Source organism: Vidua chalybeata, chromosome 2 (genome assembly GCF_026979565.1).
Source record: "Vidua chalybeata isolate OUT-0048 chromosome 2, bVidCha1 merged haplotype, whole genome shotgun sequence".
NCBI lineage: Eukaryota > Metazoa > Chordata > Aves > Passeriformes > Viduidae > Vidua > Vidua chalybeata.
The window spans coordinates 14,495,619-14,513,506 of record NC_071531.1 but is presented as its reverse complement, the minus strand read 5'-3'; the positions used below and the strand labels follow the sequence as shown (position 1 = coordinate 14,513,506).

Below are 17,888 nucleotides of genomic sequence, written 5' to 3'. Positions count from 1 at the left end.
TTATGTGCTTTTGGGTTCTTGGGCTTCTGTTTGCTTTTTAAACTAATACCTGCCCCACTGAGTGCTGAGGGTGTCAGTTTAAGAACTGATGGTGGAGCTTGGAGTTGTGAATATTCTCTGCACATCAGAAATGCTGGGATAAATGTGAAGCTCATTCATTTCTGGACCTTCTTCCAGGATTTGTGCAATGATGGAGGTGGAAAAATGGTTTATTGTCAACTTTCCTATAGATTTTTGACCCACATGACAGTTCTGTTCTGGCTTTACCAATCACTAAATAAAATGTTGAGTAAAAATGGAAGGACTTCAGACAGAAGAAAAAAGACAAGGATGGCTGCTAACTGGGAAGATTTTTTGTCACCTCTCATAAACAGAATATCTACCATCTCAAATTCAATAGCTAAGAAGCTAAAGTAAATTTGGGAGAGAAAAAGCAAAGGACATGAGAAGGAAATTAAAAGGTTGGAAAACAATGCTCTTTCCCTAAACTCATGGTAAATATATGATGGACTTAAGAGAGTGCTTGAAGCTTTTACAACTTAAAGAAGATTGGCATGATCAGGATATTTTAGTCAGCACAAATGTGCTGTGTTTGGTCTTTTCGTGTGGAAACGTAAGTATTTGTGAGAGGTAAATGTAAATTTTCAGACTAGTACCTGAATGCAGAAGAAACAAGTAAATGTGTTGCTATGTTTCATAGACATTAAAACTAGCTAACATCTCTGACTAAATAACCTTTCAAACAACTAAACATGTCAAGCAGAAAATGCTGTTAGGTGTGATGTGGAGAACCTCTTGTGTATGGGGTAAAGCAGTGTTATGGGTGGGATTTGGTATTGGTTTTGTTGTTTGGGGTTTTTTTCCATCTTTGTTTTCCCTCTATCCTTGTCTCTTGTGACTGGCTGCATTCATGTTCTCCAGTGAGTGCTGCTGGGGGAAGAGATGCTTGCACAGTGGCTGTGCAGTAAGGGTGAAAAGAGTTCATGGTAGAAAGTTATTTTAAAAGCCTTAAAATGGATTAATGTGGTCAACTTTGCAATCACCAACATGCTCTCATGTGTAATCCTTTCCTTTTCTTCTTTTTTTTTTTTTTTTTTTTGAGGACTTGCAAGTTGTTTCATCTGTATCAGTAAGCAGAATTTAATTTGGTATGTTTTTACATTACTGATATACAAAGAGACAAAACTGACTAGCTTAGGTAGTAAGTTTTACCATGAAACAGACTTTAAAATGTTGCTTCTTGACTGAAAACAGTGAGTATATTTAGACAAAAAGCAGAAAAACAAGTTTTTCGTGGTTGGTTTTTCTGCAACACTCACTTTCTACTTCATTTTTATTTTTAATATAGAACAGAATATCAAAGATCTATAGCAAAGATTAATCTTGACTTTCAGTTGTTTCCTGTTCATATAGTCATTTTCATCCCAGTCAGGTAAGTGACTGTGATGTGATCTCAAGGGTTCAGAAATGCGAAGGTAAATTCATCAGAATGCGAGAGTGATTGTTTGGGGTTCCTTTTTGCCTGCTGAAGCAAACACAAAAGAAGCTTGTCATGTAAAAAATTGCTCAAAAAATACAAATCATTGATACAGCAGGGTGTGGCAGCTGATTAAAGTGTACTGTCTACTCCCTTTCCAGCATTCCAGTGTACTACTATTGCTGATATGTCTCCTGAATTTTTTTGTTTGAAATACTGAAAGAGCTGTGAAAGAGTTATGAACAGCATTCTGAGAGCTGTTTGGGGTTAAAGAGGCACATGCAGCTTTGGAGGGCTCCATGAAAATGGAGTGAAAGCAAAAATTCAGTTACATGTGTGATGAAATTAATATCTTCTTTCCTTTTCCATCCAGTATTGCATAAAATACTGAGAAATATGTTATATATTTATATACATAAAATATGTTAGAAATATATGACATTCTGTTTTCATTCTTGAAAAAATATAAACAATAACAAAGAAAGGGGGGGAAAAAAAGAAGAAAAGCACAAAATATCTCTTTTCTAACTCTTAATCACCAAGATAAATTGTAATTGGTTCTGAAATTAGTGCTCTACCCATAACTGATCAGGACAATCTCTCATGTAATTAAGCATGAGTGATTCAGTTTTTAATCTAGGCATACATTTATTCCTGATTACTAGGTTGGTTATTTTAGTCATATAAACTGAATTATCTTTCCTTTTATCTGGTGGAACTGATTCTTGTAAATTCTTAGGGACTTATCTTTGAATACCTAACACTTTATCTACCGATTTCTTTCAGTGCAAATGGACAGAGCACACACTGATCTCCCCTGTATTCTTGATTGCTAAAAGTACTGTTGATATTGTGCAGCCACAAGGAGGCAGAGAGAGGAAAACTTGTAAATGTCTGTGGTATTATTTCCATTCCAGATCAAACAATTGTAAGCCAGAAATGTTCTTCTCTTCTTTGTACCATTTCCCATATGTTGTTCACTTAAAACAAGGAGTGAAGAAACATGGGTGAAAGGGGCTTATTTTTGTGTTGCAAAATGTTACCTCTCCTCATTTAAAAGCTGCTTTATATCAAGAATTATGTTGGCTCTTGTAAAATTAATGTGACATGGTACTAATATAACATTTATTAATTTTGCACATGTGGAATAAATACAATCTAGGGTGGGTATTTTTCAGCTTCTTTCTTCCCTCTCTTTCTTAATGTGTGCAAAATCTTGATCCTAGCCTTTTAAGAACATTCTGTCAAAGTTCTTTCTCCTCTTGTTCATTTTCAAAGTCTTTTAAATTTATTGGAAAAACTAGACTGGATGTGAATTGTCCTCTGGAATGGTAGCACACTTGGATGAACTTCCTAACCTTTGGAGCAATGCTTTGCACAAAACTAAACACTGTGTAACCATTAAGTGTGAGACTTTTCCCTCAGCTTTCACCCTGATGTTTAAGGTTGAAAGCAGTAACTCGCTGTGCATAAAAATAAAGATGTGGCTTTCTTCAGAAATTGGTCCGCTTGGGGACCTGACTCCAAGTTCCAGTCACCATGGTCACTGTGAGTTTAGCTCTTGCCATGTTGCAGGGTGTGTGGCCCAGTGACTTAGATGGGGATCCTGAGAGGGACTGAGGTCCCCATTAGTGGTGGTTTGAGGGTAGGTGTGTGTACCAAGGAACAGATACCAACATATTTCAGCCTCTTGTGTGGCTCATTATGCTTCCTGTAAGATATCTGTATATGAGTGTTAAGATGTGTGTATATTATTAGTGTTTCCCTACCTCACAGGGGTGTTGTGAGGATAAATGTATGAAAAAGCCATTCTGTATTTGAGTTAAGCAAAAGCTGTGTGATGGAGCCAATCAATGGACAAATTGCTGAAGGTACATAGAGGAGCTGGAACTTGAAGGATGATGTCAGGGAGTTTCTGACCATATATTAATTAGTAGGTTCTGGATTTTTTTACCTTCTAGCTGTGGCAGCTGAACATTTTAACTGAGTTTGATGAGATTAGCTCTATATAATTGTGCAGAACAAAATAGGAGTTCACTTTTGAGCCCCTATCCAGAGAAACTCAGAAAGTCCCTGTCTTGTTTTACTGGGGATATTATCCACTTCGTTAATTTAGGTGTATGTCCTCATATCTGCTACCAAAATGTCTGCCGGTTCTGGTCCCAGTGTAGATTAGTCCAACTCAATATGTCTTCTTTGCCTCTTTACCATACCTACTCCCCAGTGAGTGCACTGGGCTCCTCAGCTAGGGACAGGCTTCTCTGTGGCACTCTGATTAAAATGAGAAAAAGTAGGTTATGGAGAGTATGTTTACTCGGGTGCTCAATGTTTACCTGCTTTCTGTAAAGTGGTTGAGGGAAAGGAGTTTCCTCAGAAATTATTGAATGCTCAGTATATGCCAATTATCCCTCCTTTTTCCTTCTCTCAGTGTCATAGTGGATGTTGTTAAAATGTTTGAATTGAGACTTGGTGGAAAGGAATATTTGAGACACTGTCTTGGACTACCCATGCAGGAACTTCTGTCTGTTCACAAGCTATCCCTGCTTTTTCATGGTTTTTTTTTTTAAGAAGTGGGGTAGTTACAAAGTTGATGTTGAATTTTTCATCATTGAGTTTTATAGCTGAAGTGTTCATTGGGATGAGTGAGGCTATTGGGAAGGTCTTACAGCCATTTTGCAGGCACAATTCCAAGCACTGGTTAGCTGTTTGAAAGTTGTGTTTGCAGCATTGCCTACTGAAGACTCCAGATCTTTTAAAACTCTGTAATTTTCAAAGCGAAATAGACATATTGATCATACTAAGGCAATTTGTGTTTCTGGGGCTTTTTGGAAAGCATTGTTCTATTTGTAGTTGAAGAACTGTATTTAAAAAATGGGGAGTATTTATGGACATAACTGTGATAAACATTTTAGTTTTCTATTGCTAATTAGGGCCAAAATGATTTGGGCTGTTCCTGAAGTGTATAAAAAAGCATTTTGTTATGCAGAGACGAATTCCTCATGGCATGCATTACAGTCCACCTATCTTAAAGAAAGCAAAAAGAAAAGAGTGATTCTTTAAGAGATATGCAAGTTTTGTTTGGATGGTGATGGTTTGTGAAACACTTTAAAAATTCTTTCCCATAATGTCTTTTTCTTAGGGTATGTACATTAAGTCAACATATGATGGTCTTCATGTAATTACTGGAACAACAGAAAATGTAAGTATTGTTAATACTGTATGTTCAGACCTGGAAGCCTTTCTGACCTTACCTGTGGTTAATGCTTTCCCTTTGCTATAAACTACATTTTGCTTGCAAACTTGTGCTGGTTGGCTGTTAAGGACCAATGGCATGTTGGACAGCAGAATGCTTGTGCTTGTTTACCTCAGAATTGAAAGAGTTGTTCCCATTTAAAGACCAAGAGAATCAGTCTTGATTTGCTCTTGCAAGACACCTAAAATGCTCTAGTTAATCCAGACAGGAAGCAGCTGTCTTGGAGTTACTTTGCTCTGTGAATAAATGATAAATGTCTATATTGTATTTAGGCTGTTATGCTGAAGTTTGCTGCAGTATTAGACAAACAGCTTTTATATTTTCCATCTATCAAGCTTCATCTTTTAATAAATGAGTGCATGGAAATGGACATCCCTCCACATTGACAAATAACCTTGTATTTCTGCATGAATTTCTGAGTAATGCCTATGGAAAGGAACACTTATTACCAGGGTCCTAGTTCTCACTGAAGGCATTAAAGAGCAATTAAAACATAACAAGACTATGTTTCAAAAGCCTTTGAAATGCAACCTCCTTCCCTTGTACACTATATTTAGGGAACAGGCTGTCTGTTAGGAGTTGAGCAAAATTATAATTTTGGGGGAAAAGGCTTCTATCCATGGTCTTCAATTAATGTGGAGCAATCACTAAACAACATTGAACTATTCCATTATGGTTTAGGCAAGTCCTTTGAAAGATTTTGATGGCATTTTCTTAAAATGAAGCTGTCAGAAATGTTTGTTTTATCATGCTACTGTGTCATCCTGTGGGAAGTGCAAACTACCTACATGACATTTACAGCTGCTGCATCTGATCTGCAGTGAGGTTCTGTTAACATCTCAATAAAATAGGAATATTATTTTCATCCTTTCATAGGAGCTGCAATCTGATAGCCTTTTTCCATTCTGTTTTCTGCTGTGGGCAGAATATCCATGGGTCATAACCAATAGATAATACCTGTTGTAAAATTTGTGTGAATGCAACCTGCCTTGGAATAAAAAAAAAGTAAGAATTTCAAGGAAAATAAAAATTCTAGAGAGTCAGGCCTACAGCTACAGACATCATTACTGAAATTAGCAAAACTAAACAAACCAAAGAGAGCTACAGTTGAATTTAATCTAGAAAATACGTGAAATAAAGAGAACAATTTTTACAGTTGAATCTCTTAAATTAAAGAAGGTACAATTTCTTTCCATAACTTGCTAATGGATTTAATTTCCCAGGGGCAAAGATAAAAATAAAATCCTAATGCATTCCCTCAAAACCCTTATCTTTTGTGATTCATGAATATAATTTAAAGCTATGTCAGGAAGCTTCAGTCATGATGACTCTTCTGCTGTTGTTATGGACTCTTTCACTCGCTGTGACACCCTGGAGGTGCTCATGGCAGACCAAGAAACCACTTTGTTATCAAGGGAAAAAGCTATTGTGTGTTAAAGCAGTTGTGAAAATGAGTAGTGCTTGAGAGAAAGAAGGGCGTCTCCTGCTTTTAAGAACACAGTTTCTAGCTGCTTTCTTTAACACACACGCACACACACACACACACACACAGAGTTTTGATTTTGGTAGGTGGGAGGAGAGAGATCTAAGCAGCATGTCCAGAATAAGATCACAGTGGTGCACGTGTGATCTGACCTGCTGGCCTTAACATGTTTACTCTTTGCAGTACAGTTTAACTTCTAGGAAACAAGAATCCAAATTCTCCTGCATTTCAACAAAAATTTGTGTCCTTTTAATTTCCAAGCCTTTTCTTCCAAGTGAGACAGAATTTTCTGTCTGAATGATCCTGGAGAAGAACATGTGTCTTACTAAAGGCAGTATCACGGTAGTGCTCTCCACATTAATGTAAGAGAGTAGTTCTGTAATGACAGTTCTGCTTTTTCTGTCTGGCCTTTGAGGTGTTTGATGTCCAGCTGCAAAGCCCATTAGAGTTTGAATCTTGCTGTCTAGGAGTCATCTCCCCCAGCACATTAGCCCTGCAGATCACAGCAGCTGAGCTCTGAAGCTTGGACTGAGAGAGAGCAGTGTTCCTTACAGGTCACTGCCCTGTAAGGGCTTCTCTCTGGTGGCCCTGTAGCATTAGAGCAAGCTCAGCTTTCCAGTTTGTGTCTTCTGTCTTTTGTTTGGAAGTAACAATCTAAAAGGTGTTTTGGTCCAACAAAAGATTTTAGGTTCCTTGTTGAGTAGCCCATCTAGACCATGTTGGAGAGATTATTTTAATTCACAAACCGAATGTGTCCTTCAAATAAGACCATTTTGTCCTTTGGTTTGCCAATAAAAAAGAGCATTTTTCTAAAGTAATAGCATGCAGTGCATCTCCAGCAGGAATGTGGCTTTGAAGGGGGATCTCCCAGTGTCACCATTTACTGTGGTCTGGTTTGCTTTGCATGGTGCCCTTAGATCACATGGAAGAGAGATTTTCAGAAGAAATACTACCAACATCTCCACTGTGGGCATGTAGCAATTGTGCTCCAGGACTTTCAGACAGTGTGGGTATACCAGGGGAATAGGAAAAAGACATTTAGCCTAAAGGACAAAACTAAATCTATTCTAAAGCATAAATCTAAGCAGATTCTGGATAGCTTTTAGTTATTGATGTGTGAGCCTCAGTGACAGGTGCTTCCATCTCTTCAACTCCCTGTTGAACCGAATTACCAGTTAATGAGGAGGATACAGTTGTGGTGTGGCACACTTTGTTCCTCCTAGTAGGACTTCACGAGTGGATTCTGTGCTTAATGATCAGCATATGCGTCTAAAAAAGAAAGACCTTATCGATTCTCCTCTGTTTTCCTTAAATAGCCATGATAAAAGATACTGTTTTACAAGCAATGTCTGTGTTTTACTGGAGAGGAAAAACCAATAAGGAATAGGAGTTACACCCCCTTCATAAGACCACAGCCTTGATATCTTTCCACATTTATTTTTTTATATCACCTTGTGTTTGAGGCATAATTGCAATGAGGCATTTTTTTAACATAGACTTTTCCAGTTTGAAGATTCTCAGACCATGTTTTAATGTCTTGGCAAACCATCTCTTTTGTCAAGATATAAGCTGCAAATGCTGAAGATACTGTAAAGCAAAGGATGTTATCAGAATAAAGTCTTGAAGAGTTCAAGGGTAATGACACAGAATTCACTTACATTTGCATTTTAAAAGTCTTAGGTGTAACTACATCTGACCTAAAAGAGCTGTATTACATAGGAGGATTATAAAGATTTTAGAGGTATGAATGAGTAAGTGTGAGTAGTGAAATGGCAGACAGAAGACAGATTATTAGGACATCATCACCAGTGGTAAAATTTTTCCCCAGGTCACTCGGCCAATACCTTTATTGCTTAAATAGTGTCAAAATATCAAGGCTGGTGTTATTTATATAGAGTAAAATGATATTACCAGCCCTGTTTGATTTAGGATGTGCTGTGCAATGTCTGCTAGGAATGAGTCACAAGTGACCCTTCTTTCAGCCTCTCATGTCTCTTGGATATCTTTCATTTGTACACTGTCCTTAACTTAGGCCATGAATTATGTGCAATTCAACTAGAAAGTCATGGCTTAGCTGTGGGATATATGTCTTGAATGGGGATGTAGTACATAGGTTATTACAAAAAGTACACTTTTCAGGCCTGGAGCATTTTCTTTAGATGGACTGCTATCTCGCCTGAAAATTAAATTAATTTCACTCCTTAACATAAAATTTGTAGCAGTTTTTTTGGAAATCTGCTCCTAAGCAACATGTTTCCTTTGGGTTCTTTTTTCAAACTGTCAGTCTCACCTTCTACTGTGGCGTCAATTAAGTGCCTTCTGGCAGCCACAGTATTGTGAGAAAAATTAAACTGTGACTCTAAAAAACTGAAGGAATTTATTTTCCTTTGAACCTAGAGCTATTCCCCTCAGAAAACAATTGGTCTACTGTAAAGAGAGAAGGGAAAGTTCATGGGGCTTTCACTTCAATGAAAGAGGCAGTTTTTGTTGTGGTTTTTATTTGGGTTTTTTTGTAGTTCTCACTGAGAATTTTTTTGAGGCAAAAACAAAGTACAAAACTATTTTGCTTTTTTGAAAGTGTGATCACTGTAGGATTCTGATGGTGGTTGCATTTCTTTCACCCTAATAGTGTTCCAAAACCACAGTTACCATTAACTTAGTTGCTCTTCCTAGGTTGTACCTAACCCAATCTTCTCTTCTTGTGTGCTCTTGGCAGATCAGTAATTTACTAAAGCTCTCTGCAACATATTGAAATGTTGTAGAATAAAAAGACAATTTTATGAAATTTGTTTATGAAGACTTTGTCAGCTAGTCTTGATAGGTTAAAAGTCAGCCAGAGACTGGGTTTTGAGACTTAAGATATATCTGGCAGATTAAAGCATCCTTTTGTCAGTATGAAATTCAAAAGAAATCCTTAGGACCTTAGGACAGTTACCATATATGTTCATACCTTTCTAAACATGTGATTTTATTGTGTAGAATAGTGCATATCATTTTTCTCCAACAAGAACAAACTGATTTATTAAATATTTCTTTAATTCTTTATTTCACAGTAGAATGTCTGTCAATCTCACCTGATTTACATAGCTTAGCAATCATACTGCTGAAAGAGAGATGATGACCGGTAAGACCTGTATTCTTGATCATCTCTTTTATTTTAAATTCAGTCACCTGCAGATCGGTGCAAGAAAATCCATGCTGGGGATGAAGTGATTCAAGTTAACCACCAAACTGTGGTATGTATAACTATGTTCTGTGTCAATTGGAGATAGAGGTGTCGGGGCACATTAGCACGTGTAGAGAAGAATTGTGTAGAAAAATGTGTTTTTATAAATCATTATTTCTTCTAACATCTAAATTTTCCTTTTCTCTTTTGAAACCACATAGTTTTAAAGTCTTAAGCTAAACCCTGATCATCGGAGCATTACAGGAGATATCAAGTTAGGCTAAATATCTATGGCTTGGGAGATCTGTTAGGCTGTTTTCTGCTTGCACATGCACAAGTTGGTTTAAGTGTAATGGAAATTTTGGGTTGAACGGATGCAGGGAGTTGGAAATATTGTGCCCGTGTGGGTTTCACATCAAGAATGCTTCCTGGATGCTAGAAAACTTACTGCTTTCCAAACATACCAGAAAGTGTAGAGTGTGGTTTTTAAGACAAGCATGTGAAATTTCCATAGGGGTACATAGGGTGGTTGACTTAATTTAAAGACACGTTTTAAACTTGGCAACTTAAAATTAAACAAACCTTTCAAATATGATAGTCAAGAAAACTCATACCATGCAAATTGCCCTTTGTGGGAACAGATACTTGTTAGTGCCTGGTGATTTTTTTGGGGGGATTCATGAACTTAAAAATTAATTTACCTTTTCTAAGGTAAGGCTTTCTAAGAGAAAATGCAGACTTACAGTATAGAAAACAGCTATTCTTTTTCCAAAGTATGACGTTTCTTGAGAGTAGTGAAAGTCAATATATGGTATTAGTGCAGCAACCATCTGTTAAAAGTTGTGCTTTGTCATTCCACATGGGGCTCCACTTCCAGCTTTAGGCCACTGTATATCATGTCAGCTCCTCTGCACAGATTAGGGTAATATTTCAATATACCTTCCAGTTAAGTTTGAAATCAAATATACTGTACATATGTGATGAGAAGCTATCTTTGGAGCTATGCAATGTAATTTGATAAATCTGAGCAGGTCAGGGTGAATTTTAATACTGTTTTGGCCATACAGCTTCTTTATAAGTGTTGTATCCCATGATTAGGAATATGATGCCTTTCTAGGTACACATCCGAAATTAAATCTTTGTTTAGGAAAATGAAAGAACAGATTTTTAAGCTTTACTGTACAATTAGTGAGGAAAGATCAACTTCTACAGAATGTGTTAGGATTTTTTGGGAGATGGTAAATTCCATTCATAGGAAATACTGAACTTGGGGTGCATTTGAATCTCTGGAGTGTACGCAACCAAAATAGAGTTTGCAGTAGATGTCTTCTTATTTTATTTATTAGGCCTATTTTATTTATTTTCTTATTTATTCGGCCTTATTTTGGGGGGACAACCAAACAAAACACCTGTAAGTAGAAAAATTATGTTGTAAATATTTGTTTGTTTTTTCTGCACTGTTTCAGATCGAGCTAGGCTTTTGTGAACACAGGTATTTCATTTATGGCCATGTTAACTTGGCTTTTAATGCGGCAGTATTTCTAAAGAGGCTTAGTGGGGAGATGGGCTGGAACAGTGATGCCTTGAGAAGCTACCTGGAACAGAGGCTAGACAGTGTTAAAGAAATAAAGTAGGTATTTATTAAAAGGCCTTCAAAGGATACACCTTGGGCAGTACAAGAGCCTGGCCAAGGCTGCACCCAAGATGGACGATGGGTCATGAGTTTTCGCGCTTTTATATGGTTTGGTCCATTTACATCCTGGGGTTAATTGTCCAATTATGGCTTTAGGTTATGAAGTCCCATCCTCCCAGATTGCTCTCCTTAATTCGCTGTTGTTTGTACCTTATGGGTGTGAAGCTGCAACAGTGTCCTTGGGTTGTCAGGCTGGAAAAGGATTGTTTTGTCTGACTGAACTGTGATGAGAACTTGCTAACATAGTTAGAGTTCAGAGTTACATACTAATGCAGAGTTACACACTAATGCAGTACAGAATCTGGAAAACATGAAAGCTAAAACTTAAGGCAGCAATAGTACAAGGAAGGGGACAGCTGGGACAGTCCAAGCTTTTAACATAAGATGTTTGACACCTTATACAACTTCCATTCACAACATCTTTATTAAAACAGTACTTTTATTTTCTTATGGTGCTTGCCTTGAACAACAAACCAGTGCAGCAAGATCATAAAAGTTCAAGGGAAATAAGCTTTTTGTTCAATTTCCTTCAGTTGCTGTCATGCATGTGCTTTTATGGAGAAGGAGATAGAGGAATAGCTCCCAAATCATGCTTTTAATTCTTTCTGAATTCTTGGGCTTTCTCTGTTTATAGAAGTTTGGTAAATGTTAACACAAATATTCAGTTTTAAAGGTGGATGGGATTTACATTTTAAAGTTTTTTAGGGCTATCCAGAAATGTTCATGGAAGTCTTTATGGAAGTAACCTAGTTCTGTAGGGCTCTGTCCTAAACTCTTTGTCGTTTGTCAGGATAAGGTGTCCATACTTTCTGGCAATTGTAGTCTGTCCTTCAACCACCCTCTCAAAATTTCAGTATAATTCCCTATCCTGCTTTTACAATCTCCGTAAATATTGTGTAGTACTGAGAAAGGAACTAAAATGTCATGATCCCTTCAAAAGAAAAGATATTTTTGTCAATTTCCCTTTACCATGGAATTTGTCTTGAGACTATACGATGTTATTTATGTTATCTTTTTTACATAGCTGTGCAGTTACCCACAAATATATTATTTTATATTGCATATGTCAGGGAAGTGTGGTATTGCAGAAACGAAACATGTGAAAGAACATGATCTTTCATTTCCCCACGGGAACAAATGCTGGATGCTCTTGTCCATGCAATTTCTTTCCTGTTGATCCCTGGGGGTTGTTTGGAGTTGATGTGTGGAACACACACCACTTTGATGAGCACAGGCTCATTGTTAATGTAAGTAGGGTGGTGTGCCAGTGCAGGCATCCAGTTGCACTCTGTCTCTGGCAGGACAGAACAGGCAACAAACAAGTCGTTGTCACATCTGTGGTAGACCAGTATAAGCTTTGGCCAGCCCATGCTGCTTCATGTTTCTGCCAAACTTTAAATAATTCTCCTTATTAAATTTTCACACTTAAGCACACCTCTGTCATGTTCCAGTGGAATTTCACTTGCAGCAGAAAGCCGCTGCTGCCATTCAGCAGCTGCCTTCCTCCTGGATGATAAGAGAACTAAACTATGTCAGTTTTTCTACTTTAATTTAAAGTCAACCCGATTGTCTTAGCTGAAAGCATTAAACCTGGTTGACTATGCCCAAGAATGGAAAGGGAACACTGTCAGTGTAAATTAGTAAATCACAAATAGTTATGGAAAGTGCTCCTTACTGCCTCTGGCTTTGTGAGTGGCACATTTGGTCCTGTAGCTGGGCACTGGCATCCCACACCCAGTGTGTTCTTGGTTCTGTGCTCCAGAGCACCTGATCCTGACCCTCTGCTGCAGTTCAGTGCACTAGAACATGTGCTGGGCATGGTAAGTCTCATCTGTGGGATTGGTGTGGACCTGATGGAGCTGTGAACAGTCAAGCCCTGAAAGATCAGCATTGCTGTACGAGTCCTTTCAGGAAGTTCTTTCAAGGAGAAATTGGTGCAACAAGAGATGCTCATGATCTCATATGACTGGGACATGGCTACAGTATCCATACACAGTATTTCTAGAAGTATTCCCTGCCAGCTGATTGTGGTCTTGCTCACCAAATGCCATTTGGTATGAGCTACAGCTCACTCAAAACCAGATTTCTTTTATTCTGTCCTGGCTGTACCCCAGAATGGACAACTCTACTGCTATTGAACCCTGGTACTTTACTTGTGTGATTATATGAACATACAGGGACAACATTCAGCAGACAACATTCATATTGAGTTCTTAAATTATTTTTCTTTGGGGAAAAAATTTCTTTTGTAATTGAGGACACAGACTGCTCTGTACAGCTTCTGTTTGGGAATACACACCTGGGCTGACTTTTAGACGCCAAAGTATCTTTTGAAAGCAGTGTAATTATAGTAAGAAATCCTCTGCAGACACCATTGACTTTTTCTGTGAGTGTCACTGGTGTGCCTTCATAGTGTCACCACTGGCAATAGCCACATTTCTGAGTCCATATCCAAGTCTAGTATTTTTATACAAGGTATACTTAGGACTATACTCCTGAGGATGTGTCTGCTAAAAACTGCTGCAGTATTCTGTGGAGTATTTTTGTGACCTAATTGATAAATTCATCTTTCTGCACAGAATACACTGGAAGATTATGTATTTTAATGGCTTTATTTTAGAGAGTTTTTTTCTGTTTTGCTTTTTTCCCCTGCATGGTAGCATTTCCATAGGGAAAAAAATCCTCTAAGTGGTGCTGGAAATGGTATTAATATTTCCAACATAAATATTGAAAGACAATATGCTGCCAAAATTTTTTTTGCACATATTCCTGATAAAAATTATTTTCGTATTCTCAGTAGTTGCTACTGGCTACAAATCTTGGTGCAATTTATATTTGCAGGCAGTTGAAATTAAAATTTTAACAGTATGTTCTCTATAGTGAGAATACTGTCAATTCTGCAGTTAAAATGGTTATTTCAGAATATATAGTTAGAGTATTTTTTTATGCCATGTAGCAGATATTAAGTAGAATTAGGGTTTTCTATTATTAACACTTTTGATGCCTCTAGAACAGAATACAGATTATGTTACTCTTTTTGTCTCATAAGAAGAGGTTAAAAAGGCTTACTGTTAGTGTATGTTCAGGTATGTGTATTTAGAAAGGAAGGCAGGTATTATTCTGCTGCTAATAATCTCCTTTTAACTGAGGTTGCTGAAAATTGAAGTACACTGTAGAAAAGATGATGAAAGCTTAAGGAGGGATGCCTTCAATGTTGTGCATATTAACACAACTGACATTACAGTTGTGCACAGCCTGGACCACATATGAATTAGGATGGAATAATTTTGAATACTTCTGTGCTTTGTGCAGGTAGCAGCTGTGTACATGACACAGCTGGTCTTCAGGTTCCAGCCTGATCTTCTGTTGCATAATCTGTTGTCTTACTCTGATGAAATTAGGAGGTAACTGTAAGGAAATGTAAGGCAGTGATAGTTGTTGTAAAAATAGATCAAAACAGTAAGAAAAGCAAATCCATGCTGTGTCCCATGGGAGGAATAATTAAAGCAAGGGAAATCCCATGATTTGAGTAGATGTACTGTGAACACGTACATTTTCATTTTAAAAAACTCAGTACTGGATTAAAACAACTCAGTGGTTTGAACAGAGTATATAGTCTATGGCTGATTATTTTAATAGAAGTAAAATGTAAAAAAAAAGAAAAGTTCTCTCATGACTACATAATTACTGCTTTTTAAAGACAATTTCATTTAACTCCATATACCTGTCCTTTCTTTAGCTAAGTGATGCTGCATAAGTTTGCAGCTCACTTACAGGCTTATTTTGGATTTGGATATATTTTTTTTTTGTTTGTTTGCTTGGTCATTAGCGACCTTAAGTATTTTTTTTTTTTTACAATTTCTTTGTACACATCTTAATTTATTTTCACTATATTAATTCAGTCTCAAGAAACATCTGCTTCAGGGGTAACAGCACTGTTTAGCTGGGAATCTCAAGTAGTTTATTTATACACTGAAAATCTGGGGGAGGTCAAAGACTGTTGAAATTACTGACTCACTGGAATAATTCTAAAATATTAAGTCTTGATAATGTAAATCTAATCTGAAAGAAATAATATATGTGTATGCATGTATGTTTACATATGTTTACTGTTTTAATTCCAGGACAAACATTTGGTGATGATACTGTGCAATGCACACACACATAAATCAAATTCCCATTGTGGGATGAAGCACAGGGCCACAAAAATGAGTTCCTGTAAGGCAAATGTGGCTGGGGGTTAAGACTGCAGGGTCACTCCTGAAGAGCACATTCCTTATGCCACATGAAATGTGGAGAACTCGGCTCTTCCTCTCCCCTGAGGAAGGGGGAAGCCATCCACATCCTTACTGCAGCTTAATCTGTGAGAAAGCAGGGTGTAACACAGTCTGCCAAAATTCTGCCTGAGCCTCCAGCTCCTGCCACCTGAGCATTGTGCCTGCTCAGATACTTATCAGCACTTGAGTTTTCTTAGCACTTGCCCGAGGCTACCCAAGGATGCTGAAATGCCTCTTCTTAGGCTGGGGAGATACTGTCCTTTGCCAGAAGCCCTGCTGAAATGGATAGGCACCTAGGCTCTCCATATATTCCCTGGAAGCTGTTGAAAATGAGGCCAGGCAAGGACTCTGGTGGCAGCACCTTGGTTCATAAGAGTTTAATTTCTGTGTCCTTGCTGAAGAAAGGGGTAGGGCCTGTTCATCACAGCAGGGCTCCCAGACCCTGTTCTCTGCAGTGTGTGTTAGTTTGTATTGCATTTATATTACACAAAAAAGTGGTGTCTGGGAACTGGGACCAGAACCCTCATTTCCCATAACCCAGTGCAAGGAGCTAATGGTTTCTTGCCTGTTGTAAGATTGAGGTATGTGTTTGCATAGTCCCATCAGCACAGTACTTTGCCCCCGTGGAAGTTATGTATGTCTTGGTGCTTGAGACACCTTTGTAAGGACTGAGTTTAGTCCCTCTGAGGATAAATAATGCTGAGATCCATGTTCTGAAACTAGATGGAGGGTTGAGTGGAAACCTTCCAATTTGCCAGTAGCTGTCTTTTCTGGTTATCTGTACTCCTGGTTGAAGAGACAGATGCCTTATAATCACCACACTGTAGATGGCCAGTCACTGCAGGTACCCAAGTGAAGGGAAATGCTTCAAATTTCAGAGGTACACAAAATCTGAACTGGAACCAACCCCGTTTTTTTAGAGCCATACCCTAAAATGTGAAAATGAGACCCTTCTTCCTCAGAAATTGTGCCTAGTAACTGACCTTTATGTCTGTAAAATATATAACTAAACCCATGAAGTTGGAGTCTTTGCTCTTCCATCAAATATGCTCATTTATTTGTTCTAGGCTGTTGTACTAGCAATGACTCAAAAGCAAAACAATGGGGTATCTCTGAGCTGAAGGTTGATTGTATCAGTACAAAATGAAAGGTAAGCATTGCTATTAAACAGTGTCCAAGCTTCAGTACAGAACTGATTCTCTGTTTCTGGATAAATCAAATTTTTAGTTCCCCCATGAATAATACAGATGGTTGGCTCCTATACTGAGGTGCTCTGTAGTCATGTTACTAATATTTTCAAGTTTGTTGAGTTATGGTGGTACTTTGCTGTACTTTGCAGAAGTTAAGCTCTGGGTCAAATACATGTTCTGACAAGGAAATGTGTTTAGGGCAGCTTAATGAGAGGTAGTGATTTCTGCACTCAGCTCTCAGTTTGGATCCTAACTTGGTTTACTCTTGGGAAAGTCTCTTAATTGTGATCTTTAGTGTACATAGACAAAAATGAATTTAAAAATCACTTATTTCATGGTTTGGTGGTAGTAAACAAAAGTTTTAGTAAATATCAGGAATTATTCAAGTAAAAGATGTGATTTTTTTCAATGTACTTTACGTACAAACTGTATTGTTGTGACTTTGGGCAATGATACAGTGCAGTATGGTCAGTGACATTCTAAGGATGCACAGAAGTGACTTTTAACAGTGAATTAAAATTGCATTGATTTAAATAATATAGCCAAGATACTCTTTAATTAGAATTGCAGCCTCTGCAATCACAATATTATTAACCTCTCCTCTTTGGGAGAAAACCATTATGCAAGTACAGATGCTATTAACATGCTAGCTTAAGAACCTGGATAAATCCCTGAAAAGACATCTACTGCTCTCCTGACACTGCTTCCCCTACTGCATACAGATAGAGCTTTCATCTCTGTGGTAGTCCATGCTGTAAACATCCTTTTGTGGTTTCCTCACCAGTTACATGGTGAAGACCTATGGCTTCCATTAATTTTTTGCCTTTTCAGGCATCTGCAGTGAAGGGAAAGGAAGAAGATACTTGCTACTAACATTTGTTTCTTGGGGCTAGCAGCTGACTGTCCTTGTTTCTGGACAGTGTTCATGGAAATCAGTCTGGTCATTTAGCAGCATCACGCTGTTGAATTTCTTGTCAGATTCTGAGTTGCTTAACAACATGCTATGTTTGGTATTTGTTATTTGAAGTGCAGTGTTGGGGATTTTTTTTCTTTTTTTTTCTTATTTTTCTTATTTTTTTTTCATGAAATGCAAGATGGTGTTTGATATGGAAGGCTTAAAAAAACCTGTTTCTTAAGGTGAATACACTTTTCCTCTTAGAAATCGTTTCGGTTTTTTTAGCTGAAAAATTAGTAAAAGCTTGAAGTCTGAAATGTTAAGTCTGGGTGCATGCAACCAATTACAGGTAACATTAAAAGAAAAATAATTTTGGTTATCTTCCCAGTCCACCAGCTTTTTAAATTTAGACACTAGAGTGGATTGTACATATTCGCATAGTTAGAAAATAGGA

The 17,888-nt window shown here is 37.6% G+C and overlaps 1 protein-coding gene across 3 annotated transcripts in view; it reads left to right on the top strand.

Annotated features, from left to right (window-relative positions):
* The window catches only part of CNKSR2 (connector enhancer of kinase suppressor of Ras 2), a 202,357-nt gene that overhangs the window by 86,022 nt on the left and 98,447 nt on the right, over positions 1–17,888 (top strand). For all 3 annotated transcript variants that reach the window (XM_053935604.1, XM_053935603.1, XM_053935602.1), the window contains exons 7-8: positions 4,617–4,676; positions 9,381–9,449. In XM_053935604.1, the coding sequence (XP_053791579.1) occupies positions 4,617–4,676; positions 9,381–9,449 (129 nt within the window). The remainder of the gene's footprint in view (positions 1–4,616; positions 4,677–9,380; positions 9,450–17,888) is intronic.